Source organism: Canis aureus, chromosome 1 (genome assembly GCF_053574225.1).
Source record: "Canis aureus isolate CA01 chromosome 1, VMU_Caureus_v.1.0, whole genome shotgun sequence".
Taxonomy (NCBI): Eukaryota; Metazoa; Chordata; class Mammalia; order Carnivora; family Canidae; genus Canis; species Canis aureus.
The window spans coordinates 66,564,262-66,585,041 of NC_135611.1; the positions used below are offsets into that span (position 1 = coordinate 66,564,262).

Below are 20,780 nucleotides of genomic sequence, written 5' to 3' on the forward strand. Positions count from 1 at the left end.
CCTACACAGATATACTTTAGAAACTTGGTGTTGAACAGTGTTTCAAAATTTCTTCAATAAGATAACTTTGAATACCAGTATCAAGGAGACCAAAATGTTCCTTAAATCTCCTCTAAAAGACTAAAATGTAATTCATATTAGATACAATATGACCTAATGTGCTGTGATACATGGTAGAGAGTTTAACAAAAAGAATGATAGTGAGTGAGGTGCTAGTTGTCTTTGAAAACACCACCCAAGAATAAGACCTTGATGCCATTTTTCCAATAAAAAAGGTGTCCTAACTTGCTATCCTAAGTGCTGCGGCTCTCAACCGCCACAACTTTACTGTTACTGTAAAGTTCCTTATGGTCTTACTCTCTACTCCACAATTTATCCTCTTTCTTCCCTACTGGAAGGGCACTAACTAGTAAATATCAAGGCTAACAAACTGACATTTCTTCCATGTTTTAGGAGCTTAGTTTATCAAAACACAGTCTCTTGGGACGCCTGGGTGGCTCAGGGGTTGAGCGTCTGCCTTCAGCTCAGATCGTGACCCAGGGGCCCTGGGATCAAGTCCTGCATCAGGCTCCCCACAGAGCACCTGCTTCTCCCTCTGCCTGTGTCTCTTCCTCTCCCTCTCTGTGTCTCTCATGAATAAATAAAATCTTTGGGAAAAAAAGTCTGTTGTGTTTTTTTTTGAAAAAAAAAACTTTCATTTCTGAAATGAAATGGTACAATCTACCAGACTTGCCTCTATCAATAAGACAGACGCCCAGGCGCTCAGGAGCATCGATGAGCACCAACAACCGAGGCCACCTTTAAACATTCCTGGTGGTTAAGCAGTGTCGTCTCTGCCTTTACCATTAATCTCTCCCAATTTTCCATATGGTCAATTTCAAAATTAGTTTCATAAACACTCTATTTCTTTACATAGAAGATTATTAAACAAAGAAATAGTGTAGTGGCTACATAGGCGTCTGAAGTCCGGCAGGTCTGACAACTACTAAAGAGTCCTTATTAGAGGTAGGGCTATTTCTTAAAAATCAGTGTACAATCAGAAACTAGACAATAGAGAATTAGAAATGAAGCTCCTGCCTCCAGTAAGTTAAAAAACTCTTACAGGCAGGACTGCGTCTTATTCACAGCCTTTAGCATACAGTTTCACATTTAATATTTGTGCAACTAAATGACCTCCAGTGTGGTTATTACTGTCTAGAGATTACAGTACCTACCCATTAATTTTTAAACTAAATATAAAATCTCTATTTGCAAAATAGAAAAAGTTTATCTCACTGTTGGGTTTCTAGGAAATGCAAGCCCAGGATATGTAGCTACAGCCGTGCAGGGGTATGATTTCCTTTTCACATTTACAAAGTGGCTTTGCATACAACATAATCTCTATTGTTTCACTAATAAAAATATTAATACTTTTTAAGAAATGAAGTGACAAATAATAAGACATCACTCTATCTACAATACGTATAGCTGGCAATATATATTTTACAAGGATCTGATCAGTAATGTTCTTTGTCCTTTAACTAGTTAACAAGACTTTTCTCACAAGAGCAATCGTAGGTCAGGTCTAGCCTATCACGTTCGCTAACTTTCTCAGGATGAGAGGTAATTTACCCTGTGATACTGAGGTTAATACGAGTGACTGTCAGTGGCAAACTTAGAGAACCCGAGATCTGACCTATTTTTGCCTCACCTTCACCTTCCAAAGGAGGACGCTGGTTTTGAGCCAAAGTCCAGTAATGCAGTGCAGAGCTTTGTGTACTAGACAGAAAAGTGAAACAACTTGCCCTGGAACTGCTGTTATTTTGGTTTTTCTTAGTTCTGTTCTCCCTCTTTCACTCTAAGAGGCTTATGTAGTAAAAAGAACCTGGGGCTGCCTTTACCTCGTACCATCTGAAGATCAACTAGAGCAGGGCTCAGGGTTCCTTAGGCCTGTTTCTAGTCTAGGGAAAATAAGCTCTCAAGACCACTCATCAGGTCAGTTCATGAAACTGAAAGGTGCATACACAAAGTCAGAGCCAATGGCAATATGCCCAAACTTGCTTTGCCTGGATTTGCTCTGTGCATGTCGTGCCCCTGGAGACGTCAGACATAGAATGGAAAAGCAATGGAAACTCAGCTGAAGCTGAGGTCCTGATCTTTTCCATATTTACCACGACTTCAACATTCAAACAAGTACCAAAAAAAAAGTGATAAGAACTTCAATGGCTATTTTGTAAAACTAAATTTGCCTGTTCTCCACAATATTCTGTTTAGGGAAAAGAACAAAGAGTTAAACTAGAAAATAAGGAATAAGGCTTACAAAATGATTGGCCTTTTTAAATTATTTTTGTGGGATAACAAAATGAATGAACAATATGCCCTCTCTTCTGTAAGGAGCCTGTCCCGTACTCATACGTCACCTCTCCAATATCCAACAGCAAAAGGGCAAATTGTGTGGACGCCAGCAGATCTATGATCACCTGACCTTTAAGTCCTTACAAAATTAAATATACACATAACTAATACTTTTGCCTCATTCGACATCTTTGATATGATTTTTCCAAGGAAATCTTATAATAAACACTGCAAGCATCCTTCTATGAGTTCCAATTCTTCTCTCCTTTCCCATTCCTATTCCCCTTGCACTACGAAGTCTCCCTTCTGCTCTCCTCTCCTTTTGTTCCTTTGTACCATGGAGGAGCAGCACAAAAACTCAAGGGCATTGCTTAGGCCGACTAGGTTTGCCGACCTCAGGTTTACAGACCCAATTCTGGAAAGTTGGTAAAAGCCTAGTAAGTACACTCTCACGCCAATTCTAAACCCAAAGAGCAAATTAGACAAGAGTCCAGTGCTAAGGAGATGGCCAAGCATCGGCCACTCTTAAACCATGATGGTATCTGATGGTACCAAAGGGCTGAGGTTCAAATTCCAGGTAAGCACGGGGTTAAACAATCAGCATGTTGCGTTTCTTCCAGAACCACATGGCAACGAGGAAGTTCTGATGAAATCCCGAGTTTGCAAACTTTCCTCGAGATAAAACATACGTCTAAAATCCGCCGTGCATGATGCTTTGCTGCCCTGTCACAGACGGTCCCCGTCAGCTCAAAGAGCTGTCCTCCAAGCCACTGGAGGAGGGTGAGAGAGGAGGGCCTTGTGGACACCTGAGACCACCTGTGCTACTCTCTCCCGTTTTGGTTCAAGCTCTGCAAAGGTTTTCAAACACTCTTCCCCTCCTTGCATGAGGAATAAGCTAGCTTTTCTCTTAAAAGCCACATACAGAGGGGATCCCTGGGTTTAGCACCTGCCTTCGGCTCAGAGCGAGATCCTGGAGTCCCAGGATCGAGTCCCACGTGGGGCTCCTTGCATGGAGCCTGCTTCTTCCTCTGTCTTCCTGTGTCTCTGCCTCTCTCTCTCTCTCTCTCCTGAATAAATAAATAAAATCTTAAAAAAAAAAGCGGCATGCAGGGCTGCCTGGGTGGCCTAGCAGGTTGAGCACCTACCCCGGGGCCCAGGCTGTGACCCTGGGGGAGGGGGTGGGGGGTGGTCCTGGGACTGAGCCCAGCCTCAGACCCCTACTCACTGCGGGGTCAGCTTCTCCCTCTCCCTCCGCCTCTCCGTCCTGCTCCTGCTCTCTCTTGCTCTCTTTTCTCAAAATAAATAAATAAATAAATAAATAAATAAATAAATAAAATAAAACCTTTAAACGAACAAATCTTTCCCCCCCTCCCTGGAAAGCCACACATAAGCGGTTGTACCATCTGCCTGAATCACGGAATCCACAAGTGAACACGAATGCATATACTCCCACAGCCGGAGGAGCAGGTCCTAAACAACAACAACAACAGAAAGCCGCCACGATTCCAGACCGCCTCCACGCGACCTGTCTTTCAAGTTCCCATTTCCCTTTCCACCTACTCCTACCGCCTGCTTGCACACTATTTTCATTAAGGCTCACATAATCGGTTTAAATTTTTTTTTTCTTTTTTTAAGATTTTATTGGATTTATTCACGGGAGCCACAGAGGGGGAGAGAGAGACAGAGAGGCCCAGGCAGGGCGCCCGCCGGGGCTCGACCCCGGGACCGCGGGGTCACGGCCCGGGCCGCCCCTCCCCTCCCCTCCCCCCCACGGGGGGACCCGTCGCCCCTCCGGCCGCGGCCGCAGCCTCCTCCCACCGCATCTCGCCAGGCGAGGCCCCCACCGCGGGGGGGGGGGGGGCGGGGGCGGGGGCGGGGGGGGGGCGGGGGCGGGGGCGGGGGGGGGGGGACCGCGGGGCCCGGCCGCAGCATCACTCACCGGGCCGCGGCTCCATCCGCCCGCCTCTCCCGCAGGTCAGGCAGTGGCAGGTCCAGGCCGGAGCAGCTCTTTTAAGCGGTCCTCCCGCCCCCCGCGGGTTTCACAACCGCGCTCCCCGGGCCGCCCCTCCGACCGAGGCCCCGGGCTGCCCCCGCGCGACCTGCCGGGTCCGCGCCTCCGGCATCTGCAGCGCCCGCGGCTGCTCGGGGCCGAGGTAGGAACACGCGACGGGGCGGGACCGGGGGGGGGGGTCATTACGCAATCAGCAACTTTTTTTTTTCTTTTTTTCCCTCCCTCCTCGAGGCCCCGCTGAGCTCTCTCACCACGCAACGAATTTAAGTGACACTCTGGGATCTCACGTCCTCCCCGCGCCGCCCGGCAGAGGGCACTGGGCCTCCGCGGCCACCGCCGCACACAGCGCCCCCGCCCGCCCCCCCCCACTACCGCTCTGCGCGCCCTCCTTCCGCTCCCCTCCGCCCGGCTGCGCGCGGCCGCCACCGCCCGTCCGTTCCGCCCGCGTGTCCGGCTCCGGGCCGCCGGCACCTCCGACGCCGGAAGTCCCGCCCAGGCGCGCTTCCCCCCGTTCGGGGGGCGGGCCTGGGGGGGGTCTGCGGAGGGCACCGGATGGAAGGACCGACCGCGCTGACTTCCGGGGCGCGGGGCTCGGGGCGCGGCGGAGCGTCGGCCTTCGGCTCCGGGCGGGACCCCGGCCACGCGGAATCGAGTCCCGCGTCGGGGTCCCCGCGGGGCGTCCGTCTCTGGGTGTCTCGAGAATAAATAAGATCTTAATTCAAATAAATAAATAAATACGGGGACCCCTGGGTGGCTCCGAGGTTTAGCGCCGCCTTCAGCCCAGGGCGTGACCCCGGGGTCCCAGGTTCTAGTACCGCGTCGGGCTCCCTGCATGGAGCCTGCTTCTCCCTCTGCTGTGTGTCTGCCTCGCTCTCTCTCTCTCTTATGAATAAATAAATAAAAATTTTGAAAAATAATAATCAGGGACGCCTGGGAGGCTCAGCGGTTGGGCACCTGCCTTGGGCTCAGGTCGTGACCCCGGGGCCCCGGAATCGAGTCCACGTTGCGCTCCCTGCGTGGAGCCTGCTTCTCCCATTGCCTGTGTCTCTCTCTCATGAATAAATAAATAAAATCTTTAAAAAATAATAATAAAGGACGCCCGGGTGGCTCAGCAGTTGAGCATCTGCCCTCGGCCCAGGGCGTGACCCCAGGTCCTGGGATCGAGTCCCACGTCCAGCTCCTTGCACGGAGCCTGCTTCTCTCTCTCTCTCTCTCTCTCTCTCTCTGTCTCTCATGAGTAAATAAATACAATCTTAAAAAAACAATCAGGGCGGCCACGGGTGGCTCTGCGGTTGAGCACCTGCCTTGGGCCCAGGTCATGACCCCGGGGTCCCGGGATCGAGTCCCGCATCGGGCTCCCTGCATGGAGCCTGAATCTCCCTCTGCCTGTGTCTCTGCCTCTCTCTCTCTCTTATGAATAAATAAATAAGATTTTTTAAAAACAATGATAAGGCGCACCTGGGTGCTCTGCGGTTGAGCACCTGCCTTGGGCCCAGGTCGTGACCCCGGGGTCCCGGGATCGAGTCCCACGTCGGGCTCCCTGCACGGAGCCTGCTTCTCCCTCTGCCTGTGTCTCTCTCATGAATAAATCAATAAAATCTAAAAAAAAAAAATATATAAGCAGTTAGTTCTTGAACATGTTTTTCTGCGTTATTGAGCGGGAAAAGTATTGGTGGCAGGACCCGCGGGGGCGCAGCGAGCGCAGCTACCGCGCCGGGACGGGCTGCGGGCCTTGCCGGGACGGGATCGGGTGGGGACGGCGGGTCACGCGGGAGGACCGCGGCCGCAGAGGCCGAGCCCGCGGGGGGCGGGAGGCGCGCGGAGGCGGGGTGCGCAGGCGCCGCAGGGGTGCAGGCGCGGGGCCGGCAGGGCGGGAGCTACCTGCGCTGCGCTGAGCCGGGGCTGCAGGGGCGGCAGGCTGGGCGGGGCGGGGGCCTGGTGCTGTCGGGGTGCAACCCAATGTGCCTTTGCGGACTGAGGCGTGCAGACCAACTATTCAGGCCTTATCTTTTTTTTTTTTTTTTTTTTTTTAGGCCTTATCTTTTTAACAAGCATTTAGTCACTTGCGAGTTCTCAGAATTTTTTTTAAAGATTTTATGTATTTATTTATAAGAGACCCAGAGAGAGAGAGAGAGGGAGGGAGGGAGGGGCAGAGACCCAGGCGGAGGGAGAAGCCGGCTCCATGCGGGGAGCCCGATGGGGGACTCGATTCCGGGACTCCAGGGTCATGACCCGAGCCCAAGGCAGATGCTCAACGGCTGAGCCACCTGGGCTGCCCCTTATCATTATTTTTCAAAAAGTTTATTTATTTATTCATAAGAGAGAGAGAGAGAGAGGCAGAGACACAGGCAGAGGGAGAAGCAGGCTCCCCGCAGGGAATTCGGTATGAGACTCAGTCCGGATTCTGGGATCACGCCTTGAACTGAAGGTAGACACTCAACTGCTGAGAATTAATTTCAGAATATTTAAAATACATGAAATTTTTGAACTCCATCAAAGTGGCATTACCGATATATGATTTGGTTACCTTTTTGAAATCAATTTTGATCTCCAACAATGTACATTACAAATGATCGGAAAACAAAGAACATTTTGACTGAGTTGTATTTACCCTTTAGCAGATAGTGTTTGTGTGGTAGGCACTCAAATCTGTTCATGTTCTAATCTCTAGAAACTGTGAATAAATTACCTTAACAGGCAAAACAGACTTTGCATATGTAGCTAAGTTTAGAATCTTGAGATAGATTACCCTGGATGATCTGCATAGTTCTTGGCCCAGGACTGTCTAATAAGACACGGCCAAAGTGAAGCTCATGGCCTCTAGACACAACAAGACTACCCAACTAGACGATTCCTGGAGACAAAAGTAGCAAGTCACTTTGTTCTTGGAACTTAGTAGTCAGGACCCAGAAAGTGTACCAACCAACTAAATCATTATGCATGAACTTATGCAGGCTCTTGGTTGAAGGCTCTTAGTTGTTTCTCAGCTGTTGTGGAAGAGGCACTTTTCCACAAAGTATGGTTTCACTGCTAGATTCACTTAGATCTGGAGTAGGATATTGGAGAGTCGTATGCTTTTAAGATACTTCAGCTAAAGTGCAGATATTTCTTTTTGAGTAGATGTTCAACCAAAGAAGCTTAATACAATTTTACTAAGTATTTTGGACACCTCTCCTAATAAGATGTCAATATATGGCATCCCTAAAACTCTCCTCTAAGGCTAACAGGAATGATGCTACTATACTCTGCTCATTTCTTGGTGGTTATGTGGTCTTCTCAGTTGCCCATTTTTATCCACTTTGGGGTGGACAAATGAGCCAGGCTTTGTGGAGTCTTTTGTGTAAAAAAACTTACAGACAAGGAAAGCCAATAAGCTACTGACCAATGGTTTAATACCAGAAAAAGACAGACTTGGAGCTAGAAGAAGGGTGTTGCAGACTGGGGATAACACAGTAAGAGCAAAATAGGTGAATGCAAGAAACTTGCATCCTATTTTCTGTTAGGAATCAGCCCATAAGAGAACTTATAGGGAAAATTTTCCCTTGCTTTCTAATGGATAGCGTGTGTACCAAAGAAGCAGGGGACAGAGAAAGAATGCTGCTAACTTTAACTGATTTTGTAGTGGGAGTGGAGGGCTGAGCAACAAATCTGATTAGGGATTCCAGTGGTTGTTTCCTACAATGCCGAGAAGAACTGATTTTGTCAGTGGTTGCTCATCATCCAGCTCCAGACTTAACCATCTGGCAAAACTGTTAGATCTAATGAATGACTTCAGCAAAGCTGCAGTACATGAAATTAGCATACAAAAATCAGTACCATTTCTATACATCAAAAACAAATTTTCTGAAAAAGAAATAATTCTATATCCTGTAGCATCGAAAATAATAAAATATTTAGGAATAAATTTAATGACGTGAAAGATCTCTACTCTAAAAACTGCAAGACATTGATGAAAGAGATTAAAGAAGTCACAGATAAATGAACAGTATCCTCTGTTCATGGACTGATGGAATTAATAATTCTTAAAGTATCAACACTCCCAAAGCCATCTATAGATTTAATGCAGTCCCTATCAAGACTCTAATGGCATTTTTTTAGAGAAGTAAAAAAAAAAAGAAAGAAAGAAAGAAAGAAAACTCCTAAAATTTACATAGAACCACAAAAGACCCCAAATAGCCAAAGAAATCTTGGCAAAGAACAAAGCAGGAGTCATCACACTTCCTGATTTAACCCTGTACTGTAATGTTACAGCCAGCAAAATAGTATGACACTGGCATAAAAAGACAAGGATCTTCATAGTAATTTTTTTAATATGAGACCTAAAGCAGAGCAACAAAATAAAAAATAAAGTGGAACTACATCAAACTGAAAAACCTCTGCACACAAAAGAAGCCATCAAAAAAATGAAAAGACAACCTGAAAAGGAGAAAAAAAAAAAATATACACACCCTATGTATCTGGGAAAGGGTCAATACCCCAAATATATAAAGAACTTATGCCACTCAGTAGCAAAAACAGAAACAAAAACAAAAAGAAATCCAGATAAGACCAAAAATGAGCAGAATGCCTGAAGAGATATTTCTCCAAAGAAGATATTCAAAAGACCAATAGGCACATGAAAAGATATGCAACATCACTAGGCACTAGGAGAGTGCAAATTAGGGACGCCTGGGTGGCTCAGTGGTTGAGTGTCTGCCTTTGGCTCAGGGTGTGATCCTTGTCCAGGCATTGAGTCCCACATCAGGCTCCCTGCATGGAGCTTGCTTCTCCCTCTGTCTATCTCTCTGCCTCTCTCTCTGTGTCTCTCATGAGTAAATAAAATCTTTTTTTTTTTTTTTTAAAGAGTGCAAATTAAAACCACAGTGAGCTATCACTTCATGCCTATAAGGTTAGAATAGCCATCATCCAAAAGGCCAGAGACAGCCTGCTGGCATGACCTTGGGCACTGTTGGTGGACCTGTAAATAGGTAAATGGAAAACATTGTACCACTATGGAAAACAGTGTGGAGGGTCCTCAAAAAATTAAAAATAAAAATAAAAAATATAACTGCCATTTGATTCAGCAATTTCACTTCTAGAAATACATCCAAAGGAAACAAAAACATTATATATGTATGTATATATATGTGTGTCTCTTATGGTTTGTTCCCTTTTCTCTCTTTTTCTTCCCCCCTCCCATATGTTCATCTGTTTTGCTTCTTAAATTCCACATATGAGTGAAATCATAAGGTATTTGTCTTTCTCTGACTGACGTATCTTGCATAGCATAATACACTTCAGCTCCAAAAACATGATTACAAATGGTAAGATGTCATTCTTTCTGATGGCTGAGCAATATCCCCATATATATATATATATATATATATATATATATATATATATATGTATGTATATCTTCTTTTTTTTTTAATACTACATCTTCTTTGTTCAGTTGATGGACATTCGAGCTCTTTCTATAGTTTGGCCATTGTTCATAATGCTGCTATAGACATTGGAGCATGTGTATCCCTTTGAATCTGTATTTTTGTGTCCTTTGGGGTAAATACCCAGTAGTGCAATTGCTGGGTCCTAGGGTAGCTCTATTTTTAATTCTTTGAGGACCCTCCACTCTGTCTTCCACAGTGGCTGCACCAGCTTGCATTCCCACCAGCAGTGTAAGAGGGTTCCCACATCCTCAGTAGTTTTTTGGGTTGTTTAATCTACCAACTTTTCTTTTATGTTTGCTGATTCTTTCTTCCACAAGTTCAGATCTATGGTTGAGCTCTGTAGTGATATATATATATATATATATATATATATATATATATATATATATATTTGGTTATTGTGCTTGCAACTTTATAATTTCCATCTTTATTTTTAGAATGTCTTTTTCCTTTTTTTTTCAAGACTTTATTTATTTATTCATGAGAGACACAGAGACAGAGACAGAGACACAGGCAGAGGGAGAACCAGGCTCCCTGCAGGGCACCTGATGTGGGACTCGATCCTAGGACCCTGGGATCACGCCCTGAGCAGAAGGCAGGCACTCAACTGCCGAGCCACCCAGGCATTCCTCTTTGTCCTTTTTGATAATGTCTATTTGAAGAGACATTATCATGCCTTCCTATAGATTTTTAAACATAATTTCCTTCAATTCTTCAAAGATATGATAGCTGCTTTGAAGTCTTTGCTATAGTCAACATCTGGACCCTCAAAGTTTCTGTTGCTTTCTTTTTTTTTTTTTTAACTGTACATGGGCCACTTTTTTTTAAAGATGTATTTATTCATAAGAGACACAGAAGCAGAGACACAGGCAGAGGGAGAAGCAGGCTCCATGAGGGGAGCCCAATGTGGGACTCGATCCCGGGTCCGTAGGATCAGGCCCTGGACTGAAGGTGGCACTAAACCGCTGAGCCACCCGCGCTGCCCCATGGGCCACTTTCTTATGTCTTTGTATATCATATCTATTTATATTTCTTTGACTTTAAATTTTAGATAACATATTGTAGTAACTCTTGATATGATTCTCTCTCACCCATTTGGTGCATAGTATTGTAGTTTGCTTGTTTATTTAATTACTAGTGGTAGTATTTTAGTTTGAAGTCTCTGATGTTGCTCCTGAGAGGGCACATCTTTGTGCTTGCAAATAGTTACCTGGGACGATAATGGTTTAGGAGGACGCTCTTTAACTGCCTCTTTCCCTGATCATACCCAGATGTTAGACTCCTTTAATTGCTGGTTGATCTACTTTTTTGTTTTTACCATTCCCTTGAACTTAAATTGGTACACACTTTGGCAGTTAAAGTTGGGCCTCATTTTAGAGGTGGTTCTGAAGCCAGTGTATGATGATTGCTCTGACCCCACGGTGATTTTCTTAGGTGTCTCTTTCTCTGTTTCTGTCTGGTAAACTTACTGGCAAACTTTTTGATTTGTCACTCTCACCCCCAACACACCTCAATTGTTTTTAAGAGCACCCTTAGCTTTCCCACGCTGTGCTTTACATAGAATTAGTTCATTCCGGAGACCTACAGAATTCTCTGTTGTAAAGACCTATCTTTTTCTTCTATGAAAAAAAAAATCTCTGAACTGTGGAACTGGAAGTCGAGATTTCTCTAAGTATGGTACCCTTCTTTTAGGAAGAGGGTACTGATGAGAGGCGGTAGCCTCTGGCCCTCTTGGCTGCCTCTCCCATAGTGGAATTTCCACCCTCCAGATGACCTGATAGAAGAGAAATCAAAGTCTCAGTCTCTCGACCCCAACATTCCTATTCTGTCCTATGAATAGGGGCTAGGTGGGAAGGGAGGCTTTGACTTCTCATGAAGTCACCTGGAATTTAGGCCCTATAAAATGTAGCTATTGTATTTGATAATTGCTGGCAGGCTGTCCCTTGCACAACAGTTAAGCCACAAGGGAGCCCTATGTTCTTGGCTGCTCTTGTCTGGAGTGAAGTTTCTTTCATGCTAAGTATCAACAAAGAGGGGAGGGAGGAGATTGTGATTCAGATGCTCCAGATTCTCATTCTTCTTACTGAGTCTTAGTAGATTTTCTTGAATAAATGTGTATTTATTTATTATATGCCCTTATGCCAAATGCCATATACATTAATAGTTGTAGCTTTTGGGGGGGCACCTGGGTGACTCAGTTGGTAAAGGGTTTGCCTTCAGCTCAGGTCATGATCTCCGGGTTTGGGGATGGAGCCCCGCATCAGGCTCCCTGCTCAATAGGGGGTCTGCTTCTCCCTCTCCCTCTGCTTCTGTGTATGCATTCTCTCTCTCTCTCTCTCTCTCTCTCTCTCTCTCTCGAATAAATGGATAAAATCTTTAAAAATAAATAAATAAACAGTTGTGGCTTTTTAAAACAACTGTTACCAATTATGCTTATTTGGCTGGAGATGGATCCATAAACTCCTGGTGCGGCCATACTAGAAATGAGACTCCTGAAACTGATTACTTTTGAGACAGTAACTTTAATTAAATCGGGAAGAAAGAATAAAAATGATTAAAAACCCAAAGGGTGGTGATGAAGTGAAGGCAAAGGCTATAGACCACTCTTCTAGCTGTGTTGATGCAAGGTAGGGTAGCTAAAAGAGCTCGGACAAGAAGTATGGGGCAGAGGGTTGTTTTTTGGTTTATTTTGTAATGAAGGCAATCTCTTTGAATCTCTATGTATTTTGGTGTTGAAAGTAATAAAGAAGTAAGAAGGCTTGACAAGGGGGGAAACAGCAGTTTTTCCCCAAGTAGAAAAGGATGGAAACATTAATTGGAAAAGCCACTGTGTGTCTTTTGATGAAAGGAAGGCATTACAGTATATTTTGAGATGGAAGACAGGACAGATAAAGTACATTCTGAAATATGGCTCTGATCTTGCTAAAGCATTGATTCTCATGTGTACAAGGGGATTGCACATTAGTATTTTCCAGGGCCTTTTGTTTGTTTGTTTGTTTTGTTTTGTTTCCTCAGAAGCAGGCCTTAGTCTGAGGATTCAATGCAAGCAGATTTTTGAAAGTCACCAGGAACAAGATGAGGTGGAGGGAAGCGCACGAGGTGTCAGTAAGCACGCTACCACAGAAGGAAAGTAGAGCCTAATCCCCAGGAAAGCTCTGGAAAACAGTGCAAAAGCCATACTACAAGAAGTCTCCCTTCTAAGAAAGGAGGAGAGCTGGAGTATGTACAGTCCCACACCAGTGACTCAGTGATAGGTGACCCTGGGGATGTCCGTCTCCTACCGTCTTGACCTGATGTCAGCTTCAACAAAGTGAGTTTTGGCAGCCTGAGGGGAGCTCTTTGACAAAGATTCAAAAACCAAGTATGGCAAATTGTGCTGGCGTGTGTGGAAATTAGAGACAGTACACCGACAGTGCCTATTACTTTTTCATGCCAACTCACCTCTACTCTTCTCTTTCCTTAGCTACTGCCCCAGATTCTGCTCACCCTCGTATACGGCAGTACTGAGAAAAGGTGTGTCTAGCCATGCCAGGGAGATGCCTCAGGATTAATAGCCTCAGAATATTGGTTAAAGACCACGGAAGTCAAATGAGACAGTTTCCACTGAGACTGAATGGAGCCCTTGTGGGACTGGGAGACTAGGGAGGGAGAGAAAAACATTTCTTAAGATTTCTTTTTTTTTTTTTTTTAAGATTTTATTTATTTATTCATGAGAGACACAGAGAGAGAGGCAGAGACAGGCAGATGGAGAAGCAGGCTCCCTTTGGGGAGCCCGATGTGGGGCTGGATCCCAGGACCCTGGGGTCAGGACCTGAGCCGAAGGCAGACACTCTACCGCTGAGCCACCCAGGTGTCCCACTTCTTAAGATTTCTTCAGAGAATATGATTATGAGTCTGCATGAAAAGAATTACGTTTCCTGAAATTGAGGTGAAAAGATTGCAAGAATTTCATGATATTCAGTCAGCACTATCTTGACGTACAGTAACATCAGATATTCTAAGGAATAGAAGTGAAGAGTGTGGGTGTGATAATAATCAGTTTATGGACTGGTTTTGTAAGTTAGTGGAAGGTTAAAGAGCCTAGGGACTCAAAAGTCCTAGAAAAAAAGAGCAAAGGTGAAGTGTGAGCATGGAATTAGGCTAAATAGAGAGGGAAGAGAAGCCAAAAGACACCCTCATGTACTGAAAGATTCCAGAAGGGGAAAGGAAACCAGAGGCTATCTGATGGCTAAGCTTAAGTGCAAGAAATAGAGGAGGAAAACCGATGTGGAAGAAAGAATCTAGATAAAGGTAGAGACTTGGGATTGAATCTTCAAAGTGGAGCAGTTCAGGCTTGTCAGACTGAAGTGAAGTGAAGATGAAAGGTTTTGGAAATAGGGAGCTTGAGAAATTATGAGACCAGGCTTTCTGATGAGTCATTTATGTACCTAATGGCAAGGAGTCAAAAGCAGAAGAAAGCCCTTACCTTAGTATCAAAGTCATAAAAAGAGAGGACATGGGATGTTTTATAACCAGGAGATATTACAGTAAAGATCTGGAAAGGATGGCATAATTTTCAAAATTACGAAAAAAAAATTTCAAAATTATACATCGTGTGTCAAAATTATTTTGATATTTGACACAGATATAATGTTTACAACTTTAGTCTTTCTGATTCACGCAGAGGAAACTCAATCAGGACGAAATTCTTCTTTGGTTTCAACCATTATTTTAAGATTCGCCTACTGGCATGATAACATTTTAAATGTTATACTAAGGTTCTATTCAGTAGAATTAGACTGTCACCTGAGAAACTTAGTTGAGAGCTGACTGCTCACCCAGTGAACAAGGCGTGACACTGATTTCATTTATAGATGAGGAAATTGGGATCAAGTAGTTAAATAAATTGCCAAAGACCTCCCAGCTTCTAAATGCAAAAGTTATCATTGGAGCCCAAATCTTGTGGGTTATTATTTTTTTATAGTGCTTCAATGATTGCTATGTTTCTCTTTTGTATCTGTACTGCATACTGAGCTATATATTTTTTAAATGTTCCCTCCATTTGGTTTCTTATACCATTTTTAGAGCTTCTTCTACCTCATTTTTTCTTTTTTTTTTTTTTAAGATTTTATTTATTTATTCATGAGAGACGTAGAGAGAGGGAGAGAGGCAGAGACACAGCAGTGGGAGAGGAGCCCGATGTGGGATTGGATCCCAGAACCCTGGGATCATGACCTGAGGTGAGGGCAGATGCTCCACCCCTGAGCCACTCAGAAGTCCCACTTTTTTTTTCTTTTACTCAGATTTATGTCTGAGTGAAAGAAGAAAGGGCATTTTAAGTCTGCCAACAAATATTTCTGCCTGTGTGGCAACACAACCAGGTCCATGTAGAGGAAGGGAGTGAGCAGGGGATCCTTGGGTGGCTCACTGGTTGAGCATCTGTCTTTGGCCCAGGGCGTGATCTGGAGTCCTGGGACCGAGCCCCACATTGGGCTCCCTGCATGGAGCCTGCTTCTCCCTCTGCCTGTGTCTCTGCCTCTCTCTCTCTGTCTCTCATGAATAAATAAATAAAATCTAAAAACAAAAAAAAAAAGAAAGGGAGTTAGAGGGTTCAAGGTTTATATTCCCAGGGTTGGGTTCAGTATTCTTAATTCCTGTGCAGGTCCTGAGTCAATTTGCCCTCAAATTCCTTTCTAGGTCTGGCTCTATTGTGCAAAAGAATGAACTCCACTGCCAGTTGGTTTAGGGCCAATGTGGAATAGCAGGGAGAAACTGAATGGTGAGGGGAAGAGGGTTGACATGCTCTGTTCTATCTCCTTGACAGCTGTGCCCTGAGCGGCAGCAGTTGTGTTTCCTAATGTGACTCCAGCTCCCGAGGGGTGATGGCCCCCTGTGCTCAGATAGTGCAGCCTCTACCTTTTGTCCCTTCAGGCTGAGACAGGGGGGAAACACTGGTTCGCCAGTGTTGCTTGCCTCTGGATGGCCTGGATGGTCTGTTGGGCTTCTTAGTTTTTCATCTCCTTTTTTTTTTTAAAAAAAAGATTTTATTTACTTATTCATGACAGACACAGAAAGAGAGAGGCAGAGACATAGGCAGAGAGAGAAGCAGGCTCCATGCAGGGAGCCGGATCAACCACTGAGCCACCCAGGCACCCCAGTTTTTCATCTCCTGTGTAACCATCCTCCAGCAATAAAGTCCTGCTGTTTTACAAACTCAGGTCATTTTTCATATAATAGAATTTTTATGTGGAACTTAAAAAAACAGAACAAACAAATGAATAAACAAACAAAAAGCAGAAACACAGTCATAAATACAGAGACCCACTGATGGTGGCCGGAGGGTTAGACAATGGGTGGGGGATGGACAAAATAGGTGAAGGCGCGTGGGGGATATAGGCTTCCCGTTTGTGAATGAGTAAGGCAAGAGGATAAAATGCATAGCATAGTCCGTGGTTCTATAATATAGTCCATGGTATTATAACATAGTTGGATAATGTCGTATAATAGAGCCCATGGGTTTATAACAGTGCGGTCTGGCAACCGACAGTAGCTCCTACACTGTGGAGAGCATAGCATGTTGTACACCTGAAGCTGATGCATCATCATGTGTCAACTATATTTCAATTTAAAAAGATGCATTCGGGTAGTTTTTGTTTTCCTGATTGGCTCCCGATACCCAATGTACTTTATACGTCATTATAAAGCTCAGTGCACTTGTGATTGGATAGTTAATAGATACACATTTAATAAACACACTCCATGCACTTGTGAGTGTATATTTAATACACACAGGTCTTCTTAGCCAAACTCTACATTTCATGAGGGCAGAGACCATGCCTGTATTTGAGTAATTGCTGGATGAGAGGTGTTTAGTTATTATTTATTGAATAAATGAATGGATGAATAAGATGTGCCATAAGGTCTTTTTTTTCTCTCCTCAAAGCACCTGTCATCTCTTGCTCTGGAATAAGAAGGTAAAATAACAACAACAAAAAAAGAAGTTGCTCTTATCAACGCATCCTCCTGTCATCCAGGAAAAGTCAACTCACACACAAAAATCGAGTAACATCTGCCCAAATGGTTAAAATAAAAGTGGAACATATGTAAAAGACTGTGCGAAACCAACTTGAGAAGCTGACAATGGGGAGGTTAAACCTGTTGCGGCTTCATAGAACCAGAGTAAACCAGTGAGCGCTGAAGCAGTTTTATTTTAACTGGAGGGCAGCCCTGGTGGCCCAGCAGTTTAGCTCCGCCTTCGGCCCGGCCCGGGGTGTGATCCTGGAGACCCAGGATCGCCTCGGGCTCCCTGCATGGAGCCTGCTTCTCCCTCTGCCTGTGTCTCTGCCTCTTTCTCTGTGTGTGTGTCTCATAAATAAATAAAATCTTTAAAAAATATATTTGAACTGGAAACTTGTTCCTTCCTGTCATCTTTTTCTGCCAAATGGTTTGTATTTGAATGAATCAGACCAATGGCTCAAACGTATTTGGAAGGCACGATCAAAGTCAGTAGGAAAGAAGGGAGGATGCATCTTGAAATTTCAGAAATCTTAAAAGATGCATTAATTTGTAAGGGGACAGAGTCATGTGTGCGCTCTCTAGAAGTCACAATCTGAGCAGCTCCTGGAGGTTTTTCAGATCTGTTTTCACCACCGAGGCAGAGCTGGCTGTAGATCTCCCTGACTTTTATGGACCACCTTCTAGCCTCCTTTATGAGGGTAGCAGGAAGGCAGCAGGGTAGGGAGAAAGGGAGCTAGGAGTTCAATCTTTTGCTTGCCATGGTCTTGAGAAAATAACCATTTGAGTTCCTACAAAAAGAGAATGGAAGAAAGTGAAACAATACTTGAAGTAGGAAAAATAATCTGGCCAGCACCGAAAAACAATGAGCTGGAAACGATCTCTGTGTGTAAAAAAGTTGCACAATGTAAAATATTTCTCTGGAACCCAAATTCTTTTAGGTAATATATTTTAAATGCTACTCTGGAATGTTCTTACCATCCACTTAAGGGGCAGAGAACTTCCAGCTCTTTCAATTAATTTATTTATTCATTTTTAAAGATATTTATGTATTTATTCATGAGAGAGGCAGAGACGCAGCAGAGGAAGAAGCAGGCTCCACGCAGGGAGCCCGACGTGGGACTCGATCCTGGGTCTCCAGGATCACACCTTGGGCTGAAGGCAGGCGCTCAACTGCTGAGCCATCCAGGGATCCCCCCTATTTTTTCCAGCTCTTGTAATTTAAACAAGAATATAAACTAGGTGCGCTACGTACAACCCAGAGGCTAGCACACCTGCAGCACGGCGTCTACACACAGCTTCAGTGCGCGGCTGCACTGGACACACTTAAAACAGGAGCCTGGAGGCAATTGAGGGACACACACACACACACACACACACACAAAGGCATTTAGTAGTTTGTTGTTTACATTTCTAATTTTAAAGCATTTCCACTTTGGCTTATCCTAAAACTCAACCAGACAAATCAAAGTCCTATAATGACTGCTGGCTCTGCTTGGACTTGCAAAGCAATTCGAAACACCTTCCGAGTCTCTAGAGGAGAGTAGGCAATGGCCATTCAACCTCCTTGTGGCATATATATATATATGTATATATATGTATATATATACACACATACCACACATCGGAGAGGGTAAAAAAATAGAGGTACCTTGCAGGTAAGGCATGCTCGGTGTGTTCCAGGAGGATTCCTCATCAGCGAGTTCCTTAAGGTGCACGACGGGATGAGGGGTGGGGGATAAGGTGGGTCTAATTGCCTGGGGAACTGGAAGCATCTTCCCAGGTCTCATAAAGGACTCGGAGGAGAGGGGAGGGAGGGAGGCCGCCCCGGCCTCCAGGAGGGCATCCCTTGCACCCAGGCCTTGGAGTCCTTGCAGCTGCTTCCCCTGTGGTGTGGCTGAGCCCATCTGCCTGCTGCCTGCATCTCAGGCCTGGTCCCGGGGCTCTGGGACGCCAGGAGGGGAGTTGTGCAACATGGTGGGTGAGAGGTGGCGGTGGAGCGAGAGGAGGAGGGGAAAGGACAAAGATCTCCTGTCTACACAGTGGCTCATCTTCCTCCCCTGCCCCACCAAGCAGTCGGGTATCACCCCCCGAAGCTTAGGCAGCCCCCCATGTGTGCACAGTGTCCCCAGGGCCATCTCTCCCTGAGTCGGAGCTCAGCATCTTCAGGGCTGAGTAAATATTTGTCGCATGGATAAAACACCTGTTCCAAAATTCACTAGTTTCCAGACTAACCAACCGTGATGCCCACAGCTATTTCAGAAACTCTTGGCTACGTATTTTGTCTTCTTTTCTTTTCTTTTTTTTTTTTAAAGATTGTTATTTACTCATTCATGAGAGGCACACACAGAGAGAGGCAGAGACACAGGCCGAGGATGGGCAGACGTGGGACTCGATCCCGGGACTCCAGGATCAGGCCCTGAGCCAGAGGCAGATGCTCAACCACTGAGCCCCGCGGGCGCCCCTGTTTTCTTTTAAAAACTCACTATGCTACCTACAAGCAAACACAAGAGTCATTTGTACAGCCCTTGGCCTGGAGGAACTAGAAATGGAAAGGAATTAGATCTATAATTATAAATTATCCCAAGGTAGGAAATCATGGGACCCTTAAAACTGGGGTATCATGCGAGTCTCAGTGTTGACGAGTAGTGGCATCTTACCGGGCTAAAGCGGGGGAAAAAGACGCTTCAGGTAAGGCAGAGGAGGTGCGCAGGTATGGAAGGATCCAGCAGCATGCTTCTTGCAGAGAATTGGAAATCAAGCTCTCTAGCTAATGTAGGGAGAATTACAGGAGCCCTCAACATCTCCTGAACTACGTGCATTTCTTAATTCTTGATTGCAATTGTTGAGGATTTGGGGCAAGGGTGAGGTAGGTTCAACAACTGGCCCTCTTTATTTCTCCCTCTACCCACCCCCTTTGCTATTTGCTTTTAAAAACCTTCTTCAAAAGCAATGCCTTTCCCAGCTCCCTTACCTTGGTCAAGGCGGTAGGAGTAGATGTAAAATGGGCAGGAACTTGAAATACACTTGAAAAGGAGGGCTTGCCTTTTGGGTTTGGTTTGGTTTGTTTTCATTGTACAGTTTCCTAAATTTAAGTTCAATTTGCCAACAGATAGCATAACACGCAGGGCCCATCTCATCACAGGCCCCCCTCCTTGATGCCTGTCATCCCCCATCCACCGTCCCTCCTGGGACCCTTGGTTGGCTTCCCAGAGTCAGGGGGGTCTTGGTTTGTCCTCCTGTTTGAATCTCTGCTCCCCCACTCTTACTCCGGCCAGAGCTTCCTGTGGTGCCCGCGGCCTCTTTTGCCTAGATTTCAAAATGAACACACAGCAGAGCCACAGCATCTGACCAGCGGGTCCAGGACTCACATAAGTGCCCAGTGCTGTGCAGCACTGACAGCTGTGGTTCTTTTCTAGGCAACGTTGCAATCGCTATCTGGTGCAGAGCAAGCAACCCATGGCACCTTTTTTTTTTTTTCAGCCTAATTTCAGAATCAACTGAGAGAGAAGGAGAGCAGGAGAGAGAGTGGGTGAGAGACAGGGAGGGAGAGAGGGAGGGGGGCAGGGAAAGAGCAACCCGGCCCATAGGGAGCAAACATCTCTTTTATTATGAAAGTCCTACTTGGAGGAGGAGGCTGCGGGGTCCTTGAACGCCAGCTCCAGGAGAGAGACCCTAGAAGCTAGGGTACCCCGGATCCAGCTGCCGCACGTTTTGCACACATAGGCCAAGTGGAGAAAAGCAGAAGGGCTGCATTTGCTAGCCGACCCCCAGGGCAGAAGGGGGAGGGGGCGGGTGAAGTAGCCACATCTAGCCGGAAGGCAATTTCTCTCTATAAAAATGCATGATTAATGTCAATTCTCAGGGTTCCAGGCGAGTTAAATTAAAACAAAAAGGGGCCAAAAGAGTGGCTGAGTTAGATGGCTCAGCAAATACTCGCTGCGTTCTTTCCCTGCCCTCTCTTGCCTGATTATGTCTTTATCTATTTTCTCCCTTTCTTTTTTCTCTCTTCCTTT

At 45.3% G+C, this 20,780-nt stretch overlaps 1 protein-coding gene and 1 long non-coding RNA gene across 6 annotated transcripts in view; one reads left to right on the forward strand and one right to left on the reverse strand.

Moving 5' to 3' along the window:
• The window catches only part of ECHDC1 (ethylmalonyl-CoA decarboxylase 1), a 58,756-nt gene extending 40,318 nt beyond the window's left edge, over nt 1–18,438 (reverse strand). The window contains exons 1-2 of one of the 5 annotated variants that reach the window (XM_077902615.1): nt 4,270–4,512; nt 3,285–3,401 (exon numbers count right to left, since the gene is read on the reverse strand). Coding sequence is in view for 2 of the 5 variants with exons in the window: in XM_077902607.1 (XP_077758733.1) it covers nt 18,416–18,431 (16 nt within the window). In the remaining 3 variants the exon portion in view is untranslated. Of the gene's footprint in view, nt 1–3,280; nt 3,402–4,269; nt 4,513–4,596; nt 4,751–18,415 lie in introns of those variants that run through there. The other 4 variants (XM_077902620.1, XM_077902607.1, XM_077902619.1 and 1 more) reach the window with 4 other exon arrangements.
• LOC144316764 (uncharacterized) lies at nt 4,251–17,145 on the forward strand. The gene is made up of 2 exons (XR_013382619.1): nt 4,251–4,487; nt 16,694–17,145. It is a non-coding gene; the product is annotated as an uncharacterized LOC144316764 (long non-coding RNA).
• Nucleotides 18,439–20,780: the final 2,342 nt, after the last annotated feature.